Here is an 18292-nt window from a genome sequence, read left to right on the forward strand (position 1 = left end):
TCACTGCCTGTCTTAAGTTGTTTTTAGTTTCAAGAGCAGGCCCCGGCCTTCCCCTAACAGAGTGGCTGGCTCTCTGGGTAAACACGGAGGTGTAAAGACACCAGAAATGCAGCTCCAGCACATCCTCAGTAGTCAGAGATCTTGTTGAAAATGGAAACCTTATGCTCCATTTCACTTTTTTAAGCTCTGAACCTCAGCAGTCCAATTTGAAATACAAATAAGCTCCAGGAGAGCTCTGCCAAGCGAGGCTAGAAGTCAGGGAGAAGCGATCTAAATGCTCAGGAGAAACGGTGCTGAGTGTGTGCTCTGTGATGATGAGGTTTATGGTGCTGGCAAGCTGTAGGATGCTGCTCACAGATGTTTCCCACATGCTGGCAGTCCGCATTCATTGGTTCATTTGTAAATAAACTTGATAGGCACTTTTCCATTGAAATTTATAATGCTGTCTTTAGGGTGATGTTCCTAAAACTGTTTTTGGCTTACAACTCCTTGGAGAATCTGATAAAAGCTGTGGGCCCTCTCTTCTCAGAAGAATGCACATATGCTTACATATACTGAAGAAATTGCACATAACTTCAAGGAATTTATGTGGAATCTCCTTTTAATTATCTAAAGCTGGCCAAAAGAAATCTGTCTTCCTCTTCCTGAAGAGATTCCAGAAGGGCTCTCTAGTACCTTTTAACAGCCTTAGAATGTATAATTTTCAAGATGATGATGATAATTACCATTTATTGAACTTTTACTATTTGTTTGACACTGTGCATTCCTCATATCCAAAAGTGAACTTTTGGTCATCCCTTTTGAATCTGTCCTTCTTGCAGCCTTCTCCATCTCAGGTCACATCAATTCCATCTCTTCATGTGCTCAAGTAGGGCTGGATCCTTACCACCACCACAGATGTCACCTTTCTCCTAGCCTCCATCATCTCTCGTGTTTATTGAAAGTGATGTCCCAATTTTCACTCTTGCTGTTCTCAACACAGCAGCTGGAGTCATTGATTCTATTAAAACGCAAGTCTTATACGACTGTTGTACTCAGAATCTTCTAGAGGCTTCTTATTTCATTCACAGTAAAAGATGAAATACAATGGCCAGAACCTCTGTGCTGCCCAGCTCCAGGGGCCACAAGAAAAAATAAAGAGAACCAAAAATGGGAAATGGGAAGGCTAATATGACAAACTATGAATATATACTTGCTCTCTTTTCTTTCAGCCTCTTCGAAAGACATAAAAGTGTATAAGGTAATATTTATAATATATTGCTGGATTTGTAACATATATAGTTGTACCATGTTTCACAATGATAGTTCAAAAGGGAGGAAGAGAGAATAGAGTTATCTATGAAGGAGTAATGTTTCTATATACCACTGGAATTAATGGTATAATTGGTATAAATCTGAAACTGTTTCTGATAATGTGTGTGTGGTAAGCCTTAGAGCAACCACTAAGAAAATAACTCTAAAACAGTGAAATTCATGAAGGGAATTAAAATGTTGCACTTGAAAATATTCACTTTATGGAAAAGGAAGAAGTAAAAAGGAATAGAGGAATAAACAAAGATATGAAATATGTGGAAAATGGAAAAGTATAATAGCAGACATAAATCCAACTATATCAATAATAACATTAAATGTGACTAAATTAATCAGTACAATCCAAAAACAGACATTATCAGATAAGGGGAAAGAGTCAACTATACTGTTTATAGTAGAAGAACTGCGGATTCAAAGATACAAATAGATTAAAGAGAAAAAGAATAGAAAAAGATAAATCATGCAAACAGCAACCACAAGAAAGCAGGAGTGGCTTTACTAATATGACAAAGAGATAAAAAGGGACACTTTATAATGATAAAAGGACCAATCCATAAGGAAGATATAACAATTATAAACATGAATGTATCCAACAACATAGACTCAAAATACATAAAGCAAAAACTGACAAATTGAGGGAAAGATAGACAATTCAACAATAATATTCCATTTTCAATAATGTGTAAATAGGCAAATGATTGACAAGGAAGTAGAAAACAAACCATCAAGATATAAAAGACATCTATGGAACTGTCTAAACTACAATAACTGAATGCATATTTTTCTTAAGTGCATATGAAACATTCTCCAGGACAGACCATATGCTGGGCCATTTAAAAAAACTCAATAAATTTAAAAAGATTAAAATCATACAAAGTATGTTCTCTGACCACAATGGAATGAAATTAGAAATGAATAAGAAAAAGAAATTTGGGATTTTCACAGCTATGTGAAATTAATCAGCACACTTCTAAATAACCAATGTGCCAAAGAGAAAATCAAAAGGTAAATGAGAAAACACTCTGAGATGACAGAAGATGAAGACACTACAAACCAAATCTTATGTGATGCAGCTAAAGCAGTGCTTAGTGGGAAATTTATAGCTGTAATTACCTAAATTTAAGAAGAAGAAGAAAAATCTCAGATCAGTAACTTAATTCTCCACCTTAAAGCAGTGGAAAAAGAAGAGCTAACAAAACCCACAGCAAGCAGAAAGGAGAGAAATAATACATATCAGAGCAGAAATTAAGTAGAGAATATGAAAATAGAGAAAGTGAATGAAACCAAAGATGGTTAATTGAAAAGATAAACAAAATTGACAAACCTTTAGCTAGACTTACCAAGAAAAAAAGGGAGAGGACTCAAGTAAAATCAAGAATGGTAGAGGGGACTTTGCAGAATTGAAAAGGATCATAAGAGAGTATCATGAATCACTATATGGCAACAAATTAAATAACTTAGATGAGATTTTTAAAAAAGTCCTGGAAAGACAAACTACTAGAATTGACTTAAGAAATGCAACATCTGAATAGACCTGTAATAAAGGAGATTGAACTAGTTGTAGTAATAGTAATAGTAATAAAAGCTAGCCACAATGAGAAGCCCAGTCCATATAACTTCACTACTGAACATTACCAAACAGTTAAAAAGGAATTAATACCATTCTTTACAAATGTCCAAAAAAATAAAAGAGGAAGAAACACTTCCTAACTCGTTCTATGAGGCCAGTATTACCCCAATACCAAAACCCGGTAAAAAGATCACAAGAAAAGAAAGCTACAGACCGGTATCTCTTATGACTAGAAACACATAAGTCCTCAAGAAAATACTATCAAACTGAATCCAGCAACAAATAAAAAGGATTATATTCCATAGGCAGGTGGGGTTTATCGAGAAATGCAAGATTGGTTTAGCAAATGAAAATCAATTAACATACCATATTAATAAAGGGCAAAAATCATATAGACATTGAAAGAGCATTTGACAAAATTCAACACTCCTTTATGATAAAAAGCATTCAACAAAGTAAGATTAGAAGTGAATTTCCTCAGCCTGATAAAGACATTTTTGAAAAACCCACAGCTAACATAATACTTAATGGGGAAAGACTAAATGCTCTCTCCCTAAAATCGGAAGCAGGGCGAAAATTTTTAAACCGAAAATCCTAAGAAATCCACTAAAGACTATCAGAACTAGTAAACAAGTTCGGCAAAGTTGCAAGATACATGATCAATATACAAAAATTAATTGTAGTTCTGTATGATTGTAGTGAAAAGTGAGAAAATGAAATTATGAAAATTTCATTTACATGAGTATCAACAAGAACAAAAATACTTAGGAATTAATTTAGTAAAGGAAGTACAAAACATGTACTCAGAAATCTATAAAATACTGTTGAAAGAAATGAAAGACGACCTAGTCAAACAGATCCTATGTTTACGGATTGAATGGCTTTATAATATTAAGATGGCAATAGGCTTTATAATATTAAGATGGCAATACTCCCCAAATTGATCTGTAGGTTTAACAAACCTCTCTCAAAATCTCAGCTTTTTAAAAAATCAGAATTGACAAAATCAGAATTGACAAAATCATCCTAAAATTTATATGGAAAAATCAAGGAAACTTAAAATAGGTAAAAGAATTTTGAAAAGGAAGAATTAAGTTGGAAGACTCACACTTTTAAAATTTACTACAAAGCTACAGTAATCAAGAAAACTGTGGCACCGGAATAAAGACAGACATATAGATAATAAAATTGAGAGTCCAAAAATAAACCTTCATATTTATGGTCGGTCAATTTTCTGACAAGGATGCCAATGAAGAAAGAGCAGTCTTTTTAACAAATGGTGCTGGTACAACTGGATGTCCATGTGCAAAAGTATGCAGTTGAGCCCATACCTCACAACATATACAAAAATTAACTCAAAATAGATTGAAGATTAGAAGTAAGAGCTAAAAATAGAAATCTCTTAGGAGAAAACAGGGGTAAATTTTTATGATCTTGGTTTTAGCAGTGGTTTCTTAGATGTGACGTGAAAAGAACAAACAACAAAAAGAAAAACAGATAAACTTGGATTTCTGGCGGGGAAGGTGATGAAAATATTTTAAAATTGAATGTGGTGACGGTTGCACAACTCTGAATACAATAAAAACCATTGAATTTTACACTTCATGTGGGTGAATTTCGAATTAAAAAAAACCAAAAGGGGCAAAGAAAAAAACCTTAATAGACATTTCACAAAAGAAGATATAGGGGGCACATGCTTTAGCATGCAGGAAGCCCTGGGTTCAATCCCCAGTACCTACATGGAAAAAAAATACAGTAAGGCCGTGAGAAGATACTAAATATCTTTATTATTCAGGAAAATGCAAATTAAAAGCATAATAAGGTACCACTACACACTAAACAGAACAACTAGAATTATAACAAACTGAGAATAACAAGTTCTTATCTTACAGGGATTTCCATTAATCTCATATCCCTGCCATTGGTTGTAGCTCTCACCCCGTAACAACCCTCCAAGTGTCGTAATTCCTGCTGTTATAGCCCTTTGGCAGCCTCTGTATCTACTTTACCATCATTAACAGCACTGGATAAAGTTGGCTGTTCACCTTGTAAAGGATGCAACCATATACCTACAAATAAAGCATATTTATTTTATGAATGTCAGGTCTTCATCTTGGGCTGTTGGTCTATTCCAAAAGTAGGAATTAGGTTACTTGATACCGTTTTAGGTTTGTCTTCTTAGATTTGTAACTTTTCTTAGTGTCCCCAGTAAATGGAAAATAAAACACTTTCTATGTTCAGAGCAACAATAATTCATAGTAGCTATTATTCTCATTTTATAGATAAAGAACTGACACTGAGAGAGACTTCGTTTGCTCAAGGCAAGACAGTGGAGTCATTGCCTGGTCCAGGTTTATTGATTACAAAACCCAGATTCTTTGGACTATATCAGATTGCCTCAAAGACAGGAATACGTTGGATTTTTGTTTTTATAACCCACTTGCCTTTGAGTTTCAGAGAGATTTTTTCAGATTCTAATATTTATTCCAATATAAAGAATCTGTGTTCAGTTACTAATGGAATAAATATCTATTGAGTGCTTATTGCATGCAGGCACTGTGTTGGGTTTTTAAAGATGAATGCATTGATCTTGACTTTAAAAAACCCAGAGTTTAGCAGAGAAAACAAGTATGCAAATAAACATTTTCAGTGCAGCAAGGTAACTGCAGTAGTATAAATCTTTAATAAGTACAGTGGTTAACGTAAAAGGAAGTGATCCACTCTGCTGGAGTTGTTATTGAAGGTGAGATAATTGAGTAGGACATTCAAGGATGTGTAGGAGTTTGTCAGTTGGTCAACTGACCTATGAATGCCTATTTCTGTGTCATGACTAACTACAGAAACCATTTGTGCATAAACATCAGTATTAGATTTAAATAAATAACTATTTAAAAGTAGAAAAAAATTCATTGTTAGTTTGCAGGGATGCTGTGTTCCTTTACACCTTTTTAATAATTAGCTTTGTGTTAAGATATAATTAAAACCCCTTGGCAAAACACAGAAGCCTTGGAAGGGCAAAGCTTTTTGCTGGCATGTGCTTTATAAAATATACTGCAAAACAACCAGCTTTTAGAGTTCTTTCATTCTATTGCATCTACTTTTTGGAATTTAAAGTAAAATGGGAAAAATATAAAGTAAAATGGGCAAGATAAACATTTGTGAGTTCATGAAGATTTTGCTTTGTTCTTTTATCAAATTGTGGTAAACTTGACGAATGAATACACTTGGGACACATGCTTTTCACATTTTTTAGGAGAACAGTGTTGATCTATATCTGACGATTTTCTAGGTGTACATTGTTTCTCACACACAAATGTTGTATAAGGTAGTAATGGTTAGTTTCTGATGAAACTATTATCAATTATCAATAAATGTCTTCTTGGAGCCAATTATGAACATAATTGTGATTAATTATTATTAGTCACCTCTTTATTTCTCACTGTAGCCTTCTTGTCTCTTATTTCATTATTCCTTTTGGGATAAAAAGGGTAGATTGAAAGGGAAATGGGGATCTTTTAGTTTCAGGTGTTTTGATTCAGCCGCGTGTGCTACTTGTACATCTGGGTTACGTGGAGCAATAGGAAAGCTACCTGCTACCTAAAATATATTTTTGGAAGGGCTATGCATAGACAATTCTGGAAAATAGGAAATCTGCTTAAAAATAGTAACTGGGAACTACTACAAAGGAAAGGCTGGGATTTTTGTTTGTCTTATTCTGTTCATTTTTTATGTTAGGTATTTAGTGGTTGATGTTTTGGTATTCTGCAGCAAGTTAAGTATTGTATAGTGATGGCAGAGGTTTCCAATATGCGGTATTGGGGGGAAATTGTTTAAATATATGCAGATTTCATGTAATAGTTTTAATAATAATACTTTACAAATTCATTTGATCACGGTTCAGGGTAATCATTAACTTACGAGACTGTATTTACATGAATTGAAATAATATATTCCATATGAAACTATATACTAAGAATTGTACAAAAGTAATATATTAAAATCAGTGCCTTGTGGTTAACCCAAAGTGATTAAAAGGAAATACTTCCTGTAGCGTATGAATACAAGTCAAAGACAGAAAAAAATATATTTCATTTTTAGATTATATAAATGGTGGAGAACTTTTTACTCATCTTTCTCAAAGAGAGCGTTTCACAGAGCACGAGGTGCAGATCTATGTTGGAGAGATTGTGCTTGCCCTCGAACACCTCCACAAGGTAAGATGCTTAACCTTTGGGGTTTCTTTCTTTTGAAAAATCTATTGACTGAGGTCATGATGGTGCTAAAAGAACTAATGTGTTTGCATGTCATTGGGTTAGTGGAGATTGTGAAAGCCCACTTAGCAACCATTACCGATTTTTTCAATTTCTAGTTCCCTTTTTAAAAGTCTGCTTTCCTTTTGCAGTCACTGTGATACAGATTAAAAAGATAAGAAGGTGGAGCCTGAGCATTTTTTGGTGTTGTCCATGAAAAATTCTAGTGCTTACTACATAATGTCATTAGAGTAAAAGATTTTCATTCTTAAAATAACCTTTAAGATGAAAACACAAGTCATAATATGTATTTCCCTAATTGTGACTTACTCTGTTGCAGACTCTGCCTTTACATCTTCAGGGCATATATCCCAATTAGCTTGGAATATTTGAAAGAAGCACTTAACCTGTGCTACCCAGCTATCCCACTCTTTCACTCTGGCTTTCTTTTCCATTTGTTTTGCCCCAAAGGCCCTCTGCTGCTCCCTCCACCTCCCTCCTGCTCCATTGCCTTCATGTAACATGAACTCAGTTGCTAAAGACTTTAAATGGAATTCATGTCTGTATGTGATGCTGTTTGGATCTATAAAATCAGTTTAAACTTTTTAAAAGTATTATTTCAGATACTATTAATCTTGATCCAAGAAATCTTGACTAAAATTTTTTTAATGAGGAAGCATTATATTGTCAAAGCAAACTGTCGTTATGTAGACTAGGCTTATGTGTATTTCCTAAGAAATAGAAAATACTACAATAATTTTTATCCAAGTTGTATGAGACCATAAGGAGCACAACTTGAGTCACTAAATTCAGATGATACTGATACATCATAAAGCCACTACTTTTCCTTGTTATGTATTCAGATTCTATACTAGATTACAGATAAAAAAGATTAAAGTGTGGATTATGGAGCATGGAAAAGAATGGAGAGAAATGAAGGAAAAAGGCAAGGAAGAAGGGTGAAACTTTTAAAGGGGCAGGGAGATTAGAACTGCAGGATGGAGACAGCAGATGCAAGAGGCTGTGGGAAAAGATGGTAAGATATAGGAAGAATGGGATCAAGAAATGGGTTGATCTAGCCCAGAACAGAAGCATAGCGGGGCAGGTAGAGGGATAGAGTTCAGAATAGGAATCCTAAGGGCAGTGAGGGGCAAATGTATAAGACCAGGAGGGAAGTAGGAGAGGCTCGTGGGCCCGGGTCTGCAGTGCCGTGAAGTGAGAGGAAGAGGCGCAGAGGTGGGTGCTGAACTGAAGTGATGGGAACAGACATCTGTGTTCCTTTTGACGGAATTGTTGGTGTGGCGATGAGCTTTATGCCAGCGGTAATTTTTGTGGGATATCAAGTAGTTAGGACATCTTTATACATGAGCCAAACTGGGCCTAGGAATAGGCTGGAAAACTTTGTTTTATGATTAGGGGAATTAGATGTAATTTTTATAGTGTAAAAATGTTGGTGGAAATCACCATAAATCCCAGAGTAAGAACAAGCAAAATACAAAGCTATGACAGGTAAGCTAGTAAGTTCAGTTTTTAATTTGTTTGAAAACTATTAATTCTGTTTATTAAAGGAAAATCCATGAACCTTCATTATTATTACAACAGGGTAATCAGAAATGTAGAGATGAAGGACACAATGAATCCTATAAATAAATGTAATTGATATGGAGTGGAAGTAATATATAGCAGATTAGATCTTAGCTAAGTTTCTCTTAATCTCACTACATACAAAGATAAATACAAAGAAATACAATACAAAGCCAGTAATGTTAATCTTGATATGGCTACTAACATTGGGTTCCCTGGAAGAGACAAAAATGGGGAGTTTACTTGGAAATGATGAAGTAAAGCAGGTAGTAAATGACATATTCCTAAAATCTTTTCCAAAGAGGCTGTTAAAAAAAAAAAGTCATACTGGTTATTAGATACTTGTAAGGCTTCAAGTCACATGTCTGTTCAACAGTTTGTACATGTTGTCCTTCCTCTCTTTTTTGTAGGACACTTGAGGTTCTTGGAAGAGAATTGCGTAGTTGTTTTTCCTTGTGTGATTTTTTTATTTCAATTTTGAGAAAGTATTAAGAATCTTCTTTTTCATATACTTAGTATTGAGGAAAGTAGTGTTTCTAAGTTTAAAAACATTTAATTTGGGCTAACATAACATGAAATGCAGAATTCACATATGTCAAGAACTTCTTAAAAGACTTGAGTAGATTTACTTATGTGATAGAGCTGAAGTGTTTTGCTATAAAACTTACATGCAAAACAAAATAGAAGGATATTTAAATATCTAATTGATTTACTTTGCTTATTTAGATCTGAAGAGCAACTAAAATTAACATATGATCTTCAGCCTTCATGTTTAGGAGAGTGTTATTCAACAAGCCTTTATTAATTATTTATTTGACTTATGACACTGCTAGATACTAGATAAATGTATAAAAAGTGAAAAAACAGAGCGAGGATATGTTTATATCAAGACAAATAGGAAATACCTAGCAAATACCAGTTATTTTTAGGTCAGTACAAGGTAAATATAAGTGCTATGGGAATAAAAACAAACGACCAGTGTGGGAACTAGTTAGTCAGGAAAGCCTTCAGAAGGCATTAAGAAGTAAGTGATGAATTGGCTAAGAAAGCATCTGAAGATCATCTGGAGTGAGCATGAAATCCATTGAGAAAAATAATCCAGGAAGAAGCAGTCGCTGATGGGGCACCCTTCAGGTCCTGGGAGCCCAGCAGATAAGGTTTGAGGTGGAAAAATTGAAATTTGCCCTGGCCTGTGACTCAGAGCCGTCAGAGCACCCTGAGCAGGAGAATGCCTCTTTCGGTTTGTTTTTTAAGGTAGATAAGAAAGACTTTCCTAATTTATTTTTTGGAAGTTGTTATTTTAAAATGCATATTTGTTTGTTTTTACAGTTGGGGATTATATACCGTGACATTAAGCTTGAGAATATTCTACTTGATTCTAATGGCCATGTGGTGCTGACAGACTTTGGTCTGAGTAAGGAGTTTGTGGCTGATGAAGTGAGTATTATATTTTAATTTGAAGTTAGTAAAACAGAATATAAACAATGGTGAAAATTAGCTATAGGGTAAGATTTAACAGGATAGTACCAAACAGATTATGGATATTTGTACAGGTTTTCCCAGAGGAACATTTTGACATGAATGACTATAAAGGTTTTTTAGTTTAAAAATACCATGGAACCATACTGTTAGAATTACAGTAAACCCTTCGTCAATATATCAGAATTCCCCAGTCTAAAGCAAAATAAAATTATACATATAACTTTCTCCATAATATATAACTGAAATTTTTCAATAAACCTTTGAGTCTTTTAGGAAAATCATGACTTAGATAATAGCCAATAAAGAATTACAAAACAACACATATATGGTTTATATTGTAATTACAGGGTAGGACATGTCGTGATGGCCTTGTGAACTAACTTGACAAGAATAACAAGGATTTACTAGACCTAATTCTTTAATCTTGCTGGTTTTTTGCTCATACAAACTAAAATGTAATAGCTAATGTACAGATTTTTAATGTGGAGGGCTTTGAATTTTCAGTACTGATTAAAACTTACTTAGTATTACAGATTTATTTAATGACATTTATAATTGTACATTAGTTTAATTAAATACTATTTATGCAGCAGTTGTAATAAAATATGTTTTTACACTACTAGTTATTTAAGACAACTAAGTAAATTTGAATGCTAATTCATTTCTATCCAAGAAATTATTGTTATAGCATACAGAATCACAATATAGTTTTTGTACTAAAGGACTCTGTTGTAAAACACATTCTTGGGTTGCAAATTGGGTGTTTCTATTTCTGATTGTTTGCTTTTTGAAATATTGCAAAGCAGTCCTAAGTAAGTTAGATAAGTATTGAAATTGTGAAAATGAAGGATCCTAATTTTTTATCATATCTATATTTATTCAGTTCACTTAGTAATAAATATTTATCAACTGCTTCTGCTATGCTGGGTATTGAATAATACAATGATAAATAAAGTGGAAATGGTCTCTGCTTTCATGAGCCTGTGGTTATAATAATATATTGATTATCTTTGATAGAAAAATCATAGTTATAAAACAGATTACATGAATTTTTAAGGAATTTACTTCAAAGTTTGATTTTTAAAACTTTTCCCCTTTGTAAAAGCTTTAGTGAATAAAATGTGACAAATACAGTATGTTCACGGTTGTTTCCTCATTAAACCCCAATATAAATAAAAATAAAGAAGTGAAATAGGCAGGCACTCAAAAGGGAGAGAGAAAACAGCAACCAGATTTTGGAAGATGGACAGCAGAAAGACTGGTTGTAACTGATTTAGCATCCCTGAAACAGCTGAATCCTAAGCCAGTAACATGAGAAGCCCCAAAGCAGGCTAATTTGCACCTCTGAACCCCAGAAAGGCTCAGGAATTGGGGAACCAGGTGTTCCTCAAAGTAGGAGTATAGAACACAAGAGGATTGGTTGGAAGTCTGTATAAGAAAGAGGTACCACCCAGAATCCATGTGTACACTATTCCTGACCCTCACTGGAAAGGTTAAACAGACAGACAGGATTCAGGGACAAGGAGCACAGCTGAGGGCTAGGACACCATCTAAGCTGGTGGGTGACGTGAAGACCTACACACCGATGCCTATGGCCTCTCACTGCCTCGTCACTCTGAGAGCGACGCTTCCTAGACAGGAATTGGGAGGTTTTCACTCTGAGAATTGAGAACAGAAATCTGCACATGCTGTCTGTGGGTGGTTTTGCCAGTGAACTGGCCCAGCCAGATCCCTCTACAGTGATGCCTTTGTCTTGGCAAGCCCAGCCTGCACAGTTTTTTTTTTTTTTCCATATTTTGATTTCAGTATTTTTCAGTAAAATTAGTTTGTCATACTATGTATTTAAAAACATTATTCTGAGAAGGGGGTCTATCGGCTTCAACAGACTGTCAAAGGGTCCTTGGCATGTAAAGGTGGGGGATGCCCCCTGCACAGAGAGATTTGGTGATCACTTTTTCCTCTCTGTGGAACCATTCAGACATTTACTCATTCACACCATCAGTATTTGTTGAGAGCCCTATATCTGCTAGGTATCAGGCTAGGTTCTGGTGATACCACAATGAAAGAATCACTTCGTGAATCCTGCATTTCTGGGCACGTGTGCCTGATCATTTGGCAATAGGCAGAAACAGCCTTTGGCTCTGGGGAATAGCAAAATGTTAGAAACTGAAGCAAAAGTAAACAAATCAAACATGGATCTGAGTTGTTGGGTTTCAAGTAATACAAAGTACAGTCATACAAGTGAGTCAGAACTGCCAGGTAACTGCTTCAGCCGGGTCACCTCTCACAAGAGAGACTTGTGTTTTCTGCTGGTCATGTCAACAGCTACTCCTCAAGGGAATGAAGGTAATTCTTGTCAGATGCCGTAGTTTTTGAGCACTTACTTGTTTACGTGCAAAAATGAAATGATGGGATAATAATCTGAGGTGGAGAAGTACTTTACAGATTCCCTTATTATTCACTGAATGCACCCTAGCTGCATTTAATGCAGTTTTGTGTTACTGTCATGTGTTATTAAGCTTTACAGTTTCATCTCTCTCCTCTCCCAGACTACCAGCTCATCCTTCCTCTTAGCCCAAGAGGACGTGCTGTCCTGCTAGGGTTCAGGTTTAACTCTCGGGGCTCAAGTAGGAACTCCCCTAAGACTTGATCTAATGGTCCTTTGCTTCCCCGATTCTACGTGGCCTCTGCTTAGCAAGTTTCCCTGCCTAGACTTTTGCACCTCAAATGTATCCCCATCCAGCGATTTCACATGTCAGCCTGACTGACTTAGAGCAAAATACCATCTTGCTTGGGATGAGTTTCTTCTTTGTCTGTTGCTATTCTACCTCCTTGGTTTTCAGTTTAAACTTCACCTTGAGGAGTTCCCTCCTTGGTTTCCGGTTTCTAGAGAGAGATTGTTCATCTCTGTCTCTACCTCTAGTTGACCTCTCTCCTTTTCTACCTCTTCTTCCTCTCGGACCCTTTCTGTCACCATTTAAACATGCCTGGTCTCGCCTTAAAATTTTAAAATTTAAGAAATAGAGAGAAAAATGGCTGGATGGACTGACTGAATGACAGAAGGCAATCTCAGAACCCCATGTTTCCTTCCAGCTCTTGTCCTGTGTTCTCCTTTGTCAATATTTGTCAATACATTTTATTACCCACCTGTCACTCATTCCTTAATCTACTCCAATTTGGCTCACACCTCCTACCAGTTGACTAAAACTGTTCTTGCCAAGGCCAGGACTGACCTCAGTTTCAGATGTTTTTTAGTTCTCACCTGACCTGGCTGTCTAGTGGTATTGAACTGGAAATTGCCTCTCACTTTGGCTTCTGTGACACCGTGTCCCCCTGCCGTTCCTTCTCTCTCGCTGTCTTTCGCAGGCTCTTCCTCTTCTACCTGAGAGCTCCTCACGGTTTCATCCTAGGTACCCTTTTCTTTTTATGCTGCTCTCTCTCCCCATGTGCTGGAGATGCCCAAATATATATGGCCAACCCTGACCTCCCTTCTGTGCTCCAGACCCAAACGTGCCTGTAGTGTATCACCACTTGATTCTCATAGATCACACAAGCTTTCCAAAACTGAATCAGTCTTCTCCCACCCAAATTTGCTTCTTTCAGTTTCTCACAATTTTGTGTGTTACAAATTATGCTCTCATTTCATCTGGGAAATATATTTCTATTTGATTTTTAGGAATTTACTTGCTATACCTTTGGAGTTTCTGCTTATGGTATAATACTCATCTTTCTGTATATTTGTTAATTTAATAATCCATCAAATACTTATTGAGTATCTACTATGTGCCACGTAGTGTACTAGACCCTAGAAATACAGTGGTGAACGTAACAAATTCCTTGCCCTCATGAGCCTGTATTTTAGAGGTATTCATCATTACCTCATGTAATTATTTCTAGATTGTAGTTTGCTAAACTAAGTTGTATCCTGGATAAAATTGATTTATTTTAGAAACCTTAACAAGCTTTTATATGATAATGAACACTTTACAGATTTGATACTTTTACTGACACGTTCTTTTCTCAACCACAGAATTTGATAAATCCCTTGTGATTCTGAGAATAAAAGAAGACATTTCTAAATATCTATAGGCTAAAATATATCCTTCATAGGATTTTTTGAGAGTACAGTTCAGCAAACATTTGTGGAGTTCTTACTGTGAGTCAGACAGTCTGCTAGGTATTGGATATATGATTCTGACATTGAAGACTTTAAAGGCATTTTTTTTAAAAGGGCATCTGTTCTTACCTCTTTATAAGAAAATAATATCAAAATGATACATTCATAGGTTATTACCCTATTCTTAAATATGGCGTATGCATTCTATGTTTCCATATTTTAACACTGAGCATTTGAAGAATTTCACAACAGATTGTCAACACGAATCTTCAGGTGGATAAATAAAACTAGAAGAAAAATAACATCCGGACATTTAAAACAGAGGTAGCTAAGTTAATTATAACTCACTGCCATGGTAGCTATACTTAAGAGAAAAAGGCCTATGGATTTGTGACTGTTTTTTCTTTCCAGAAAATGGAAAAAATGCAACCTTTGCTCAACTGAGATAATGTTATTCATTAATTAATCCTTTGATCATGGAAGAGGCATTTTAGTGTAAAGAACACGTATTGAAGTTAGAGGATCCCTTTTTTCAATTCTTTACTTCCTGGCTGTGTGATACCGAGCAAGTCACTTAGTCCTTAATCCCTCTCAGTCTGTAAAATAATATTTGTCATATCTAATTTATATAATTTTCATATGGACACAGTAAGTTATGCTCATAAAAGTACTTTTTAAAGTGTAAAGCATGATGTAACTGTCAACTTCCACTTAAAGAGCTACCATTCAGATTTCAGATTACAAAATTAAAACATACAAATGAGAATCTTAAAGTATTCTCCCTAATTTTCTTCTTTGTAGGAAAGTTTTAAATTACATCTTTCTCTAATAAACCCCTACTTAATAATGTCACTTGTGGGATTCTGCTGTTACAGTGTACACGTCTCAAGATGCCTAGGTGAGGTTCAGGACCCATGAAGAGCGAGTTTGCATGAGGAGTCAGATCAGCCAGCTCTGTAAGGCAGCTTTTTAGTTTCCTCTGTCTCCTTCCCTGATGGATTTGTGGTGACATATAGTCATGATTCTTTTCATTTGCCTGTGCTTCTGAGGAACCTACTAAGTCTCTGTAAATCAGACCTATCAGTCATTTGCCAAAATCCATGACCCTAGGATAATTTTAGTTATTTTAAGGTAAATATTGAGATGGAACTGCTGGGAAAGTAGGAGACCTAGAAACTGGTCAAAGTGTTCTTCTGTTGCCCCAATTTTTCTTCTTAAACAGTGCTGCACAACATTCAGATACTAACGCATAAGCTTCAGCCATTTGTTTGTATAGGTTTTTTCCCACCAGATTTCAGAGCAGATACCCTACCCTTGGACAGGAGGAGGAGGAGGAGGGAGGAGAGATGGCTTTGCCCTCAGGTGTCTGCCTCACAGATCCCATTATAACTTTTCTTATAGTAGAAATTATTGGCTCAGGTCAGATTTATTCGTAATACTATCTCTTATTTTAAGGCAGGTTTGATGCACAAGTTCAGTGGGTGGGCAGGTTTAATGTAAATTATGTCACAGAGCTAGCGAGGACAACTTTTGAACTGAGGTTCTTTTCACAGAAACTTCTATTATGTATTCCATTTGTTCAAATTATGTTAAATGTACTTTTTACTTACTTGAAAACTATATTTAGGAGTCACATTATTATTCTATATTGATATAGGGCATACTAGTCTATGAACAATATATTAATGTATAAATAGATTATTTTAATCTCTTTTCTAAGAAAGAAGGAAAAATGATTTAAAACCATGTTAAGTGTCAGGGACTTTCAACCTTTAAGGGGAATTTAGCAAAAGATACCCTGGAATACTAACATTGCATAAATGTCATTAACAAATGTTTATATTTTCCAAATTTTAAAAAAATTATAAAATATTTCAAATGTGATAAAGTAGAGAAAATGATATAACAGAATCTGTGCATCCACTATTCACATACACAGTTATGGACACTTTGTGGGTTTTTTCCACCACTCATTCAGCAAATACTGATTGAATGTCCAATGTGATCCAGGCACTGTTCCATTTAGGTGCTGGAATCTAGCAATGAACAAAATAGACAAAAATTTCTCCCCTAGACAGGGAGGCAGGCAATAACAAGTAAAGAAGGAAACTATGTATGGAATATATTAGATAATGGTAAGTTACACAAAGACAGGTGCACTAGGAAGGAGAGATATGAAGTATCAGAGTGAGAAAAGCTTGTACTTGTAAATGAGGTGATCAGGAAAGGCTCCCTGAGAAGGTAACAGGTGAGTAGAGACATGAATTGAGAGCATGAGTCACATCAGTATCTTAGGAGAGAGGTGAGCCAGTGTTAAGGCCCTCAGTTGGGAAAATGCTTGGGATGAAAAGGAGGTCAGCGTGAGAGTGAGGATTTGAGTAGCAGGAAATAAGGGCGTGGAGGTGGTCGTATGGAGGAAGGACTGCACAGATCATGCAGGGCATGGAAGACCGTGGTAAGGACTGTGGCTCCTCTGAGTCCAAATGGGGAGCCTTGAAGAGTTTTGAGTAGAAGAGGGACATGGTCTGAGTAATTCTGTTTGCCAAGCATGATAGTCCTGGAGTGGGACAAACCTAGAAACATGGAGACCAGTTAGGAAGCTGTTGCATTAATCCCAGCAAGAGATGACACTGATTTAGACCATGTGGTAGCAGTGTAGGTTGTAAGAAGTAGTCATATTTGAGATGCATTTTGACATTAGAGCTAACAAGATTTCTTGATGGCTTGAACAGGGGATGGGAGAGAACAAGAGGAACCTAGGGTAACTCCAAGGTTTTTAGCCAGAGCATGTGGAAGGATGAAGTTGCTATCAACTGATAGGCTGATTGGGGAGGTTTTGGGTGGGTGGAGGAGTGCAGTTGAACCAGATGAGTTAGAAATGTCTATTAGACGTTCAAACAGATGGTTAATAGGCAGTAGGGTATATGAATCTGAAATTTAGGAGAGAAGTCTCATCTAGAGATGCAAATTTGGAATTTGCCAATATGTAAGTAATATTTAAAATTATGAAAATTAATGAGAACACCAACAGAGTAAGTACAGATAGAAAGGAAAAAACAACAAAAGTTCTAAACTCTGAGCTATTCCAACATTAAGAGAGGTAAGAGAGGAGAAGGAACCAATAGAGGAGACTGAGGAAAAAGGGACCTGGAAGTTGAGAAGAAAACAGGCAAGTACGTTGTCTTGGAAGCCAAGTGAAGAAGGATTTCAGGGATGCAAATGATCAGCTATATCAAATACTGTTATTAGGTCAAATAAGATGAGGACTGAAAATTGAGCACTGGCTCAATTTAAACCTATGGAGAAAGAGAATGAGAGCAGGCATATTGTCATCCACAAATACAAAATAAAAATGGTTTTTTTCCAACCACATCTAGCAGCACAGGTGCAGGCAAAGAGTGGATGGTAGACTGAATTTGATCTTGCTTTATACCCTTACTTTATATATATGTATATCCATAAATAATATATACTATTAGCTTGTGTTTCTAAAATGTGCATAAGTGGCATAGCACATTGCAAATTGTTTTATATTTGACTTATTTTTGAAATTTATCCAAGTTGATAAATAGAAATCTGTTTCATTCATTTTAGCTGCTGTATAATATTCTTTTATATGAACTATCTAGGTTATTTATTCATTCTTCTTCTGAGATACATTTAGGTTTCTGTATTTTCTCAATCATGGTGTTGCAGCTTTTTTCTGATGTTATTGTTTTGTTGGAGTTCTTTAAATATTCTAGATACCCACTCTTGATAATTCTATATTTTGTGAATTTCTTTTCTAAATCTTTTACTTGTCTTTAATTTGATTAATGGTGTTTTTTTCAGATTTAACATTTTTAATACAATCAAATTTATTGATCTCTTAAGATTTACATTTTTTGACTCTTTAAAAAATATTTGGGGTGGGGAGGGTATAGCTCAGTAGTAGAGTGTGTGCTTAGCATGCACAAGGTCCTGGGTTCAATTCCCAGT

The 18292-nt window shown here is 35.6% G+C and overlaps 1 protein-coding gene across 2 annotated transcripts in view; it reads left to right on the top strand.

The window, feature by feature from the left end:
* Positions 1 to 18292, top strand: part of RPS6KA5 (ribosomal protein S6 kinase A5) — a 167316-nt gene that overhangs the window by 88239 nt on the left and 60785 nt on the right. Inside the window, exons 4-5 of one of the 2 annotated variants that reach the window (XM_074365138.1) lie at positions 6980 to 7095; positions 10045 to 10152. The exons of the other annotated variant lie outside the window; for it this stretch is intronic. Of the exons in view, the coding sequence (XP_074221239.1) occupies positions 6980 to 7095; positions 10045 to 10152 (224 nt within the window). The remainder of the gene's footprint in view (positions 1 to 6979; positions 7096 to 10044; positions 10153 to 18292) is intronic. 2 annotated transcript variants of the gene reach the window in all.

Source organism: Camelus bactrianus, chromosome 6 (genome assembly GCF_048773025.1).
Source record: "Camelus bactrianus isolate YW-2024 breed Bactrian camel chromosome 6, ASM4877302v1, whole genome shotgun sequence".
Lineage (NCBI taxonomy): Eukaryota > Metazoa > Chordata > Mammalia > Artiodactyla > Camelidae > Camelus > Camelus bactrianus.